Here is a 13,953-nt window from a genome sequence, read left to right on the forward strand (position 1 = left end):
TACTGCAAGAAAAAAGAGGCACAACAGTCCTCTGTGGACAGTTAAACTATATGCAAAATGTTTCCTCCTGGGAAAATCTGAAAAGTATAAAGGAACTTCTATTAGACCACAACTATGCGCATGTGTGTTCTCAAACACATTTTGAATTACTTTTTGTAGAAGTAACCATTTTCTTATCATTTACCTGTTCCGAGACCACTGCAAGACGAAAAACGCACCTGTGACAGAAATTAACTGAGGAACACACAAAAAAGAACAGGTGATGGTTATGTGTCTTTTATTTGTGACATTGGGATTCTCAAGCTCACATGAATCGATTTCATAAATATCCTTTCATTTCCTCTTGCTTTTCTAATTGACGTAATTGTGTTAGTTTGTTCTTAGAGTGAAACCCTTAATTTAATCACAAATGGAACTAAAATATACTAAACATTCTTTTTTCTGATGCAATTAGAAAAGATACAGGAAAACCTTGAAATTAGAACACTAACAGCTAGTAACACAGCTTAAATGTCAGATTAGAAATGGACTCTCCCCTCTAAAAGTTACAAAAATCCTTATTTATTCATCAAAAATTTCCTACCCAGAATTGATAACTGCCCAGAGGGAAACAACCTGTTCTAAGTTTTTGGTTGTTGACATACTTTCTAAAGCAGGAAAGAAACTGTCTATTTCCAAAACACTTTGTTTGGCTAATTCTAGGAGAATCACCTATTTTTTTCAAGGACCAAAATGATCCAAACACAAATGATGATGGTATTACCTAAGTAACACATCTGAGCCCTTGTGATTTTGCCTTTGTACACATTTCTGGAAGACATGGCTCTACTCGTCCCATGGTATTTCTTAGACTCACAGTGTGATACCCACGGGGTGTGGAAGTGATGGAGAGTCGGTGACCACAGGGAATGATGTGCTTCCATTAAGGACCAGATAACGACTCGACCTACATCACCATGAAAAGATGAGAGGCACTCTCCATCCAAGTCTCTCAACGCTTTGCCAAGAAGGGATTAAAACAAAAGAGCGCAGTCTGATGAGGCCTGTTAATGGTAGATATGAAGGCAACTCAGGAAGATAAACCAAAATGGTTGAATATAATAGAGACATAGATTTAATGTGGACTAATAGAAAAGAAAATTTATAAAAGTCTTAAAAACAAGTTGGGACTTAGCAAAGACATGACAGTTTGGAGAAGGCATGTGGTACAACCACTGTTGGTTGCATCCATAATCCACAGGGACATGGAAAGTCTAGTTCAAATGGAGGTGGAGATGTTAGCCACTGGGCAACAAGGCTTCCAAATTCTGCCCTTGGAGAGCAGAAAGGAAAGGAGGCTGAAGGCCATTTGCTAACAGACTTCAGATGCGTAATGGATATGCAAATAAGGCTCTTATTTATTATGCTTCATATCCTAGGTAATCCTTGGATCTTTCTTAATGTGAGACCCTAGGAAAGGTGTGCTGAAACCCAAAGATCTGGCTCAGGTTAAATGGAAGGATTACAGGTGCTGTGAAGTGTTCTGTGGGATACACCGAAGGGTGTTGTGGGATGTCTATGCCTGAGGCCGAGGAGAGGAGAGGGAGGTTTTCACCAGGAATGTTACTGATACAGATTGGGAGGGTAGAAGGAACGGATTAAGAAATCTCCAGAAGTTGCCTCCACTCATCCTAGACGTCAGAAATGAGGAAACACCCCAGGAAGAGAGAATTAACGCCGAAGCAGCGGAATCTGACTCTAAATGAGTATTTCTCAAACGTACCTGGTTTTGTTTTTCATTATCATCCTCCTAAGGAACCTTTTAGGCAATTTAATTCTTAATCATCCTCATGAAATTTTAATACACATAGACACTTTATACCTACTACGGCCCTTTGAAGGGCCACACCCCCCTGTTTTATCTAAGATGCCTCCCTGCGTCAAACCCCCACCCCCCGCAAAAAAAAAAAACCAATTTTTGTACCCTTGAGCAATCACCTTCAATGAGAATACACACTCTCTAAAATAAACCATGGGTCTGAACTGGAAATCACTGAGAATGGGAGAAAAAAAAATTATATTCAACTCTGGCTACAGGGCCCATACAAATTCTCCTTAGCCAGTGCTTCTTCCTTCTCCTTTCCTCTGTTAAGTGGGAAGTTATGAATCCTCTATCATTGCTGTATCATTTAACTGCAATGATTATGATCTTTTGGAGAACCTGGGCCTCTTTGAGAATATTAAGAAAAGAATGCACATTTGCATAGCCTCAACCTCTATAAAATGCGTGCGTGCTGAATTTAAGAGCTTCCTAATGAATATTTTACCTTTATGATGAATGGGTCAGGCCACTGAACTCAGTGGCCAAGCTTCATATCATGAAAAGAGATGACAGACATTATATACTTCCCGACAAATGCAGTAGGAAGAACATATCACTCATGTAGTATTTTTCCTTAAAAAAATATGTTTAACTGAGTCTAATAAAGAGGAAACCACCATGAAAAAAAAATCCAGATTGTGGAACATTCTACAGAAAACCAGCCTGAAATCCTTAATAATGCCAGTATCATACACACACACGCACGCACGCACGCACACACGCACACACGCACAGCATCACCACCCAGCACCACCACACCACACCCATACATACCTAACAGAAGAACTCTAACCCATTAACTAAAAAGAATGACAACAAATGCCACGTGTGATTCCTAACTGGATCCTGGATAAACAACAACAATAAAAAGCTATAAACATTTTGGGGGCAAATGACAAAGTATTTTAAAGTTTTATGATGTCTGCAACATACTTTGAAATGGTTCAGCAATCAGAATGTATAGTTACAGAGAAAAAGAGAAAATATATGGAAAAAGTCAAGAATTTTAAAAATGTTAACAATTGATGCATGGACGTGAAGGGGACATGGATGTTCATTGTAATCTTTTTGAAATTTCCACTTTGAAATGTCTTTTTTTTAAAAAAGAAGTGAATCCATGTGTTACCCAGCTAAAAAAAAAAAAAAAAAAAGTAGTGGGAAATGAGGGAGAGCTCCTCAGGTGAGGAGGAGGAAGCAGGTCAGGCTCAGACCCAGAAAGCCGAAGGGGACCAGGCCACTGCCAGGGGCTCAGCTTCCCCCTTTGCAATGAGATGTACTTAGGATGTCCTCAGGTCAAAGAGATGAAAATTACCTGTAATGATTCTCTTTAGAATTTGCCAAACAAAGTTCTGCAGGACTAGGAATACTCTAATTAAAAAATAAGAGTGGTTTGCCAGAACTCATCCTAGAAGAGCTGATGAATGCAATTAGAAATATAACCAGGAGGAAATGGTGCCAAGAAGCTTAAAAATATTTGGTCTTTTAAATTGAATGGCAATTTCATATGCACAAACAGTCAATAGAAAAGAACCTTAAAATGAATTAATAACAAATGTCTTCAGAGTCCAGCAACCTGCTTGATCAGACATCACTGAAACGCAGGAACATGGTCAACTTTTTAATGCAAAAATCCTGTGGTTTTCCATGGCGGCAGAACTTCGGAGTTCCTCCTAGGGCATGGGCTCCACCCTGTCATCTCTCTGTCCCTCCGTTCGACTTCCCCACGCAGTACTGACTGCGTGTTGCATAGGCTGGGAAGAGGGCGTCTTATTTCTTTGTTCTCTGGATCCTTAGGACGGTCAGGCGTTTTTTCAGCCAAAAATGAGGCTGAGAAGAATCCTAGTTTATCTTATTCTCTCAGAGTTACTTAGGAAGCCAAAAAAGGGGAGAGGATATGTTGGATGTTGACCAGAGCACAACAAGATGGAAAGAGGTAGCAGCACTTGGATTCCGTGAGACGACTTGGACAAGGCAGGAAGCAAAGGTCGCTTTGCTGGGTCAGGGCAGGGTGCCACGGTGCCCCGACAGTCAGCCCTTTCTTTGGACAAGGAAAGATTTCACACTTTCTAGGCTCCTGTGGCGGCCACGAATGGCTTTAACACGTGACATATAATGAAGCGAAATCAGAGTTGTTTAGGGATGTTTTAATCGGTATTACATTAAAGTACACGAATACATTCTTATCTACTTCCCTCCACCAACTGCTGTTTTGTCAAATTCGAAGGATCCCTGGGAGTATCATGACCCCCTCGCGACAGGCTCTCGGGACCTCCACCAGGTTTGCGAATGAAGCAGAGAAGGCCACGTTTCTTCAGCGAAGACTCACTTGGGTTTCAAAAGGCAGGATGTGGCACAGACTGTGCTCTTCTGTTGACTGGAATGGGAAAACTGGGAAGGAATGGAAGAAGGAAGTTAGCTCCAGGGCCACTGTTCCCTTGGCAACGGTGGCACAATCCTACAGGCAGAAATTAATTTTGTGACCCAACACAATCCAGCCGAGGGAGAGTGGGGGACGTGTAGCGGAAAGGAAAGAAAACACAGGCTGGACCTGGATGTAGGCGCTCAGAGGGCCAGCTGGGGAGGCTACGAGCCAATGAACCAGCTGTCTGAGTTAAGCGCACCAAATAAGCAATTGCACTTCAGTTTTGTTTTTTTTTTTTCATTCAAATTTTCATATTTTGTGGAGACACCCACAACTCCCTCCCCTTTGGTCAAGAACAAACGCTGCACGAATCTGTCTGGCTCAGGGCTTCTGCGGATCGTTCCTGGTCATTTACAACTTCCTTTTCTTCCTCTCTTCTGGGAAACAGGAAGGAAATACCTTGACTAGAAAAGACAAGGAATGGTGTGGTTGTAAAAAGCACATTCTGTTCAGAGTTAACTGGTAATGCGTCAGCTTTCTGCTAGCGACCGGTCTCCCCCCTGTCGTTAAGGTTTGATTGGGGTCATGGAGTGGGAAACTGTGTTGAGGCTGTGGGGTGGGTCTCAGATCGCTCCTGGCTCCGGGTCCTGTGCAAAGGTAAACCACTGAATCAGATCAGGGCAGGAGCTTTGGAAAGGAAGGTTTGTTATAGAAAAATTCGCTGCTCATCCAGAGTTCCAAAATCCCCCCGGTACTTAGAAACCACGTTACAGAAAAGTCGGCCAGCTGACAAGACAGTGGGAAAGTACAAGTAAGTGTCTCAGTCTCAAAACCTGAATTCCAGTAAAGCTTGGGCGGCAGGTCTCAGCAGAGCTGCGACGTGCCTGTTAAGTGCAGAGGCTTTCTGGGGGCAGCTCAGAGCCAGAAGGGGCAAGGGACAGTCCTTCTTGCACGCTGTGGTTGGACAGGTCCACCGGTCGTGGCTAGCAGCACTCAGAGGGTTAAGAGCACACGGGGTGAGTGGGGATCGTCTCTCAGGAATCATGGCTCGTCTTCACCTCTCGGGCTCCTGGAAGTAGGCGTGCCATTTCAGCCAGGGACGGCTCCCTGCTTGGGACTCCCGGAGGAAAGAGCTTTCCTCTGTCTTCCGAAGGCAAGGCCGGGGCGTTAGTGACACATTCTGCTCGTCATCTCTTTCTGGAAAGCAGTGAGAGAGGTATGGTTAGGAGTAACAATAAGCAAGGCCTTGCTGAAGGATTCTAAAAATACCCTCACAACCTCAGGAGCCTTTGAACAAGGACTTGCCAGCACGGCCCATGGAGAAGGCTCAGCATGGACATGAGTTCCATTTGGTCTGCAAGTTTGGGTTTGGGGTTTTTGTCCTGATCAAGCAATGTTAAAAATAACAACAAACCCAAACATTTGGCTAACTTGCCGAAACTCCAGGTTATTCACTCCCCCTCCCCCCCAAATCCCAAGATTTGGAGCCACTGGACAGCTGGAGTTGAAGAACGGCTGTCCTCTTCAGATAGAGACGTGCTCTCCAGTTGGTCCCAGTCCCCACGACTCCCAGCTGTCTCCCCAACAGGAGCCAAGTATCACTTATTGATGGATGCGATCATTGGATTTAGACTGCTGTTTTTCTTACAGAAGAGAATAGTTTCTCTTTATCTACATTTCAAACAACCATGGAAAAATGAAGGATAGAGGGGCGCCTGGGTGGCTCAGTGGGTTAAGCCTCTGCCTTCGGCTCAGGTCGTAGTTCCTGGGTCCTGGGATGGAGCCCCGTATCAGCTTTCTGCTTGCTAGGGAGTCTGCTTCCTCCTCTCTCTCTCTCTGCCTGCCTCTCTGCCTACTTGTGATCTCTCTGTCAAATACATAAATAAAATCTTTAAAAAAAACATAAAGGATAGCATAAGTGGGTATAAGACAAGGGAAATGGGAGGGAGGACTTTTCTGAATGCGCATGAATACACCAACGCGGCCGACCCGCTCCCACCTGGCCTTTCCCTCATCTCCATCACCTGCTTGGCTCCTGTGAGGATCTACAGACCACAGATGTGCCATCTTTTCTCTTTCTCTGGACCGCTGCAGAGGTGAGACTCTTGCCTGTGGCATGCTCCTCCCCTCTCTGCCCTCCTGAACTTGTGTGACTGCCATTCATTTCCCCAGCTCAGGCAAGAGGACTTTCAGGATGCCTGGAAGGCCCTCCGCTGTTCCTGCCCCCCACACTGTGGAGTTCACCGCTTCTTCCACCCGGGCCAGCCTGGAGTCTTGCTTACAGTGAGCTGGTTTATGTGTGTGTGTGTGTGTGTGTGTGTGTGTGTGCGCGCGCGCGCACACGCGCGCGCATGGACCGTGGGCATGTCTGCGGGCCCTACTAGACAGTGAGTTACCGTGTGTCAAGAAAAGGAATCCTCATGGGCTCACCACATGTGCACTCATCTTGTCTCCCCTGCCCCAAAACAGTGCCCGGCACAGGACGGCCACTCTGCTTTCAGCTCCAAGAACAGTTGGAGGGCAGGCTGGGAAGGAGCCCTGTGCCAGGCAGCGCCCGGGGGGACACGCTTAACATAATTTTATGTAGATGAATGAGCTGCTTGCAAGTGCCACCTCCCGCAGAGCCGATGGCAGCTGCCCCCTCTCTCGCATGCTCACCCTGGATCACCCCAGCCCATGGAAGAGAAAACATCGGAGCACAAGGAGTTGGAGAACAGGAGTACCCAGGTGCTTAGAGACTCTATCAGAAAACCATACCAATGTGTGGGTTAAAGCAATGACAGAATATACATGGCATATTCTAGGCACTTTTCCATCCTTGTAATATTATTAAACACGGGCAATCACATACAAATACATATACTGGAACACGAAATGACCATTTCCTTCTCATGACTTGTACTATGTGCCAGGTGCCTGGGAGATGAGGTTGCTGTCTGCAAGGAGCTACAGTCCGTCAGAGAAAGAAATGTGGATCACTAGAAGGCACACTAAAAGACAAGACACAAATGCAAGTATCTGGAGGAAGGGAGACCACGATGCATGGTAGCTCCAAGTTCCAGCCACTGTTAGAACCCACTTCTGCCGTCTTTACCTACCCATATGACTGCCCCGAATCTTCGGGTCTTAGCAGACTTGCCTTTTCTTTAGGGATCCCCTCCCTAGGCTCTGAGATAGGGCATCTCCCTCTTTCTTGCCTTTCATAGCACCATTCTTCACACCTGGAATAGCCCATTATTTCTTTCATTACTGCTTCCCGGTCATTCCATTTTAGATCCTGTATGACCCACAAAGGAAGGGGCGTGTCTGTTCTATTCCCAGTATTTGGCAACTGATATTTAATAGATGTTTGTTTAATGAAGCAATGAATGGGCCCTCAGTCTCCTCATCTGTGAAATGGAACAGTGAAACTACCCAAGAAGGTGACCGGGAAGGTTAAAAGTATTAAGATACGTCCAGACTTGATGCACATTCATTCTTTCCCCTCAGAAACACATACACGGCAACAATCACTTCATGCCACGGCAAGAAGGGGCTTCCGAAGACCTCCCTGATGATATATCCATTTAGATGGACCCCAAAATTTAAAGAAGGAGTCAGATGATGTGAGGTGGGGAGAAAAGGACTAGATACCCGGGAGGGGCTGGGGGGAGAGTGGCCAAGGCAGAGCCCTCCGTGGTCTGGTGTTGCTGTGGCTGGAGCAGAGGAGCCAGGCCAGGAGCGAGGTGTGCGTTGGAGAGACAGGTAAACACACATGCCCAAACACAGACCCATGCTCCTGGTGTGAGGACTGGAAAGGAACGTGGACAATCTTAAAATGAATTTGCTGTCCCTTTGATAAGCTTCCAAAAGTCCTCCTGCTTTTGGTTAAGCTTTGACGACAAAGATGGGGCAAATAAAGTGGGAGCGCACATGTACACATGTGCGTGAGTATTTGAGTCCGCGAGAGAGACCGGTGGCCATGGAGAGATCACGGGCTGAACACGATTTGGCTTCATAACTAATTCTGTCCTGATTTGTAATGGGTTACTACTCTGGGAAAGAAAGGAACTAGCATCTATGAGGCACCTCTGAGGTGCCAGGCGCTTGGTGGGGGCAGGGGGAGGTGTTACGTCATCACCTCTGTAAAACTCTCAGAGAAGGAACTATGACTCCGTTGGACAGCAGAGGCATCCAGGCTTCAGAGCTGAAGGGACCTGCTCGAGTCAAACAGGGAAGCTGCAGAGCCTGACCAGTGACATTCACTTCCATCCAACAAAGCACAGCTCTCCCTTGGTCCCAGTGTCCCTCAGAGCTCTGCAGAGGTCCCATTCCCATAACTCTTAGACGAACACTGTGAAACAAGACTGGTTGTGCTCATTGAAACAGGCTCGGAGACAGAGAGTATCTTCTCAAAGTCACACAGAGAGGGGCGGGGGTGGGACTTAAACTCAGGTCTAACCAAAGACAAAGGCCAGCTCTTTCCACTTACACCAAGTGATCTGTGGTTGAAAGCCTCTGAGACATTCTTAAGAACATACACTCAGATGGTACTGATGTACATTAATTGACATATATTCATTATAAATGGTTGCAGTTATTCCCGGATTTTCAAAATGATGAAGATATGTTTTCATTACCCAGATGGATGCCACTTGGAATTATGGGTGCACTGAGTAAATACTGAAACAGTTATGCCACTAGAAATATGGAAGAGTTAAGCAGACACAGACACACACACACAGACACACATACACAAGGGAGCACTTTGATAGAGGACATGGGACTTAATGAAAGCCACTGACTTAAGTCTGTGAGAAGCCAGGACTGGTGCTTTCCTCACTGCAAATGCTTTCTCGCCTCCAAATGAAGGAGAAAAACTGTCTACTGGAATGTCTCCTAACATTCTTACATGGAAAGAATGGCTGGAAGAGCAGACCAGGAATTCCCAGATCCTTCCATGTGAGGACAGCTAGACCCACTCTTCAAAGCTGTATTCTAGCACGTTCCCACTGGGTGGTGCAAATGAGCTGGGTAAGAAATAACTGGCGCTTGTGGGAAAAACTCCAAACCAAAAAGCTGGCCAATATTGTCTTCCAAAGCTTTCGTCATCATCAAAGCCCTCCCGAAGGCACCTAGCAGAACAAAACACATTCCTTCTTATCCCGGAGAGTGGCCTAAACAACATCTACCCAGGCTGTTCTTAAAGAATGAGTTTGCCGTTGTTGGAGTGATCGAAGTGTAACGTGTATTAAGGCAGACCACTGAAGAATGCCAGAAGTGCTCAAAAAGCTTCTCCAGAGATGATGAGAATTTTCTGAGACAGGTTCATAGGGACTGTATTTAGCTTGTCTAGGAAGATGTTTTTAAGCACCTGCATTTAAAAAAAAAAAAAAAATCCGTCCTTAATAAGGAAAGGAGTAAGAAGGAAAAGCTGGGTTTTGTTTGGCTCACCCAGTATTATTTGCTTTAAAGTAAGGAAGTAATTGATTTTGTAAAGTCCCCGGTTCCCCACTGTCAACAGAACAAATTCCTTACTCCAGGGCCTGGCAAACAAAGCTATTCACAACAGAGACTGGTGCCCTCTGCTCACCTCCTGTTGAACCCCACCCACTCGCAAACTACCCACCCCCCCGCTGCAAACTGGACTGCTCCCCTGTTTTCCACAGGACACAGTCTCTTAAGGTTTCTAATAGTTTTTCTAGCTGTTCCTTCTATCTGGGAAATGCTTTCTGCTCTTCTGTGCCTGGCAAATACTGACATCCTTCAAGATCCAACTGTCAGCTCCCAGAAAGGATTCATTAGCAAGCTGCTCAGTTTTTCCCATTGCGCACACACACCGTATCACTTTCTACCAGCACTGGAATTCATCATTAAGTTTTTGCCTGAATCCGAGAAGACCCTTACAACGTTGTTGTATATTAGGATGTGATGGAAATATTTTGGTCAAGTCATTGAACAGTATATACAGTTTGATATAATTATTTTGGGAAAAAATAGAAACAAAATATGAGTCCACTGTGATGAGTTTATCTCTGGGTGAATGAAATGATGTATGTGTTCTCTTCCTGACACCTGCCTTTAGCAAATCCTCTTGGATTTTGAGATTTTTCTTTTTTTTTAGTGAGTGGATGTCCCTCATTTGTTTTTTGTTTTTTAAAGATTTTATTTATTTATTTGACAGTCAGAGATCACAAGTAGGCAGAGAGGCAGGCAGAGAGAGAGAGAGAGGAGGAAGCAGGCTCCCTGCCAAGCAGAGAGCCCAATGTGGGGCTCCATCCCAGGACCCTGGGATCATGACCTGAGCCGAAGGCAGAGGCTTTAACCCACTGAGCCACCCAGGCGCCCGGATTTTGAGATATTTTTAATACATATGTAATTTTTTTTTCCTAAGAAAATAAGCTCCAGTAATTAAAAAAAAAAATAGAAGTAGACCAAACCTCCAAATTGAAATCTTAGTTTTAAAAATAAAGTTAAAATGACTTTCGGCTACTTTTGTGTGGAAAGGGGGTGGTGGATGAAATCGGCATGTCTACATAAGATATTCAAGCTCTTCTGTTCTAAACACTTTCAAACTGAAATACAGATATTTCTTAGCCATTGCATTAAGTGTTTGATATCTGTAGGACAAACCTAATGTACTCTGAAAGTCTAAACTTAGTCTTATCTGTCAGTTTACCCATTGTTAGAACTGGTAGTGGAGGGCAGGGAGAAGGTGGTCACAAAGAGAAGTAAAATGACTTACTTTAGGTCCCACAAGTAATTTCTAACCCAGCCATGGCTACCGGAGTCCAACTGACTCTTAGCTTACTGCACAACCCATCATACATTTTAGTGATCTACTTTGCACATAAAATAAAGGGAAAACATTGATGAACACTAGGTGTCAGTCATCATGCTGCACAGCAATTTTACTAACTTAACATTAGAAACCAGAAAACAAGCTCCAAAAAGATGGTGGCATGATCATAGAATCACCGACCACGGCTGCCGCCAGGAGGACACTTGGGTATTGTCTAGTCTAAGACCTTTACTTCAGAGACTCAAAACCCAGATCACGAGAGTGGTGCTTAGCCACCTGAGGGGGTAAAATAATTAGTGGCAGAGCTCGCCCCCCTGGCCTGTGGGCTCTGGACACTTGACATTGATCTGAGAAAGGCATTTGTGTAAGCAAAGGTGTCTGGGAGTTGGCTCAGTGTGATGCACATGGGGTAAAACCCATCCTGCGCTACTGGCTCAACGATACTCCTTCAGCAGCTCTGCAAAGTTTTCAAACTAAGTCCCAATTCTAGCGATCAATGCTCCTCTTGACCTGGACCCTCAATCTCTCTGCTGCCTTGTCACTCCCCAGCTCTCCTTCTCTCCTGTTGAATCCATGGCATCCAGGGATCTCTCGTGTATGTGCTTTATTCGTTCCTCTTTCCCCAGAACACCTTTCTCCCAACTCCAACATCCTTCATGGCTCTTGGGCAGTGTGGTCCTCTTGAGGGACACCTTCCCCTACATCCCTCCTCACCCTGACCCCAGGGAGGTCTTTGGTGTTGTACTTCCGGTTTCCCAGAGTGGCCGTCCTACCCTTCACCATTGTTCTCCAACGGTTTATTTCTTCCGGGCTCCAGCACAGGGCTGCCACTGAAGAGATGATCCCCATCTCGGGTCTGTTTGGACCCTGGTGCACTAGCCCAGACACATACCAGGTGCTGGAAAAATATTTAATTAAACTAAAATCCAATAAAGAAAAAACAATGATTAGGTCTACAGACCCAATACAATGAGTGGTGGAGGGAAAAACGCCTTGGATACTTACTATGGCAGAGGCACTTACGTTTAGTTTGTGGACTTCTTTTCAAAACTCTGTGAAGTAGGCACTGCTTTTCTACTACATGGATGAGGAAAAGGAGAACTGACACACTTGCCCATGTTCACAAGCGGGAGAATCAGGATTTGCACCCGGGTGGACTCAAGAACAAAAATAAGCCAACAAACTAAAAACATACTGTTCCCATCACTCCACTGGGGTGAGAAAGAAAAGCAGTGAGGCCTTTTGTTTTTCTATCTTTTTAACATGTATTAGGAGGAGAGGTGTAGAACCACAGTCTCCTGAAGTCTATTGTTTTAAATTCCCCAACTCTGCTAATTCTGAGAAACAAGGAGGAGGAGGAAGAAATATTGGAAACAAAACTGAGGAAGAAGGGGAGCACAGAGAGATGAAAGGAAGGTGGGTGTTGAAGCTCCAGAGTGTGGTCAGGAGAGAACACTGGGCTAAAAACTTCCTAGAGGGTTGCCTCGGTGGCTCAGTGCATTAAAGCCTCTGCCTTCGGCTCGTGTCATGATCCCAGGGTCCTGAGATCGAGCCGGCATCGTGCTCTCTGCTCAGCGGGGAGTCTGCTTCCCCCCCCACCCCCACCCCCTGCCTGCCTCTTTGCCTGCTTGTGCTCTCTGTGTGTCAAATAAATAAATAAAATCTTAAAAAAAAAACTTTCTGGAAACGATCTTTATGGAAACAGCGCCCCCCACCGCCCCCCGCCCCGGCCACCACTAAAAACCCAATGACTTCAAACGGGGTAGTTGAAATACACAACTTAGTGTTAGAGTTGGCCCTAAGAGGACAGTAAACTGCCTCCCAGCTAAAAGCGCTGCAGCACGTGTGCGCATATACCACGCACACACACAACTTGTGCACATACGAGCACACACAAGGGCGCACTTGCCTTTTCCAGTACCGGAGCTTCGTTCACACCTTTAAAAGACAGTATGTTAAGGTGTGGGTTGCTGAAAGAACACCAAGGAACGGTGAGCCCACCGGGCTGACGCCTGCAGGCGTGGTGGTGCTCCCCGCCCACTCCCCTGCCACGCCCAGCAGCAAGCCCCCCTCCCCGCCCAGTGACACGCCCTGGGTTGGAGCTGGACACTCCAGGCCTCTCATCAGCCCCCATCTCCTCCAAGAGAGACTTGGGAACCTGGTTAGAAGCAGCATGAAGTATGGGGACAGCATCTCTGGCTGGGCTAGAGGGTGAGGGTATGGGGAACAGATCGGGAAGAACTTCCTTTCCAACAGGGAGGCTGGGCCTTCGGTGGGTGTTGGCCGGGTCAGAAAGAAAGCTTTCTGCCATGGCTTTCATCCTGCAAATGCCATTTTTTTAGAGACTTGAAAACCTCCAAGTTGTACCCATATTATCCATTTGTTTCTTTTGTTATTGGCTATTTATCTTCCCCTAAAAAGTGGGTGGTTTGAAAATGTTCACCGTCTCGAAAATTCTATTTCTCTGAGAGTCTTGTCCCTTTCCCTCCTCCGTTCCAAACAACTGTGTTGGTGGTGTCTGCGCCAGGATTGCCCCAGAACCACGGTAATTCCCCTGCCCCTCTAGGGTCCCCAACTCCTGCCAACACCCATTTCCCTCAGGTCATGCAGCTACCAGGTCAAGCAGATAATTTGTTAATTCCTTATCTCCAGCTCTAACCCACTGGTAGCAAAGGCAAGTCCCTTTGGGACTTGTTCCTGGAGGAACCAGGAGAGTAAGTCCCCAAACCCTGAGGCCCTGAAGAAGAATTCCAGGAATGGGCAGGTGTGGCCCTGAAGGCTGCGAATTCAGAAGAGGAAGTGGTATTGTACTAAGGCGTCAGATTGTAAGCGTCAACCTCGGCCGCTGTCCCGGAACCATCCAGTTTGCAGGGCTCAGAACTGCTGCGATATCACACTGCCGTATGATTCCAGTGTGCCGAACACACTACTCCCTGCCGGTATCATCAA

General features: G+C 45.9%; 1 protein-coding gene across 1 annotated transcript in view; it reads right to left on the reverse strand.

Annotated features, from left to right (window-relative positions):
• Window positions 1-260: 260 nt before the first annotated feature.
• The window catches only part of MOB3B (MOB kinase activator 3B), a 201,353-nt gene continuing 187,660 nt past the window's right edge, over window positions 261-13,953 (reverse strand). Inside the window, exon 4 of the mRNA XM_082694542.1 lies at window positions 261-5,420. Within this exon, the coding sequence (XP_082550668.1) occupies window positions 5,391-5,420 (30 nt within the window). The 3' untranslated portion in view covers window positions 261-5,390. The remainder of the gene's footprint in view (window positions 5,421-13,953) is intronic.

The sequence above is a fragment of the Mustela nivalis genome (genome assembly GCF_964662115.1).
Source record: "Mustela nivalis genome assembly, chromosome: 13".
NCBI classification, from domain to species: Eukaryota; Metazoa; Chordata; class Mammalia; order Carnivora; family Mustelidae; genus Mustela; species Mustela nivalis.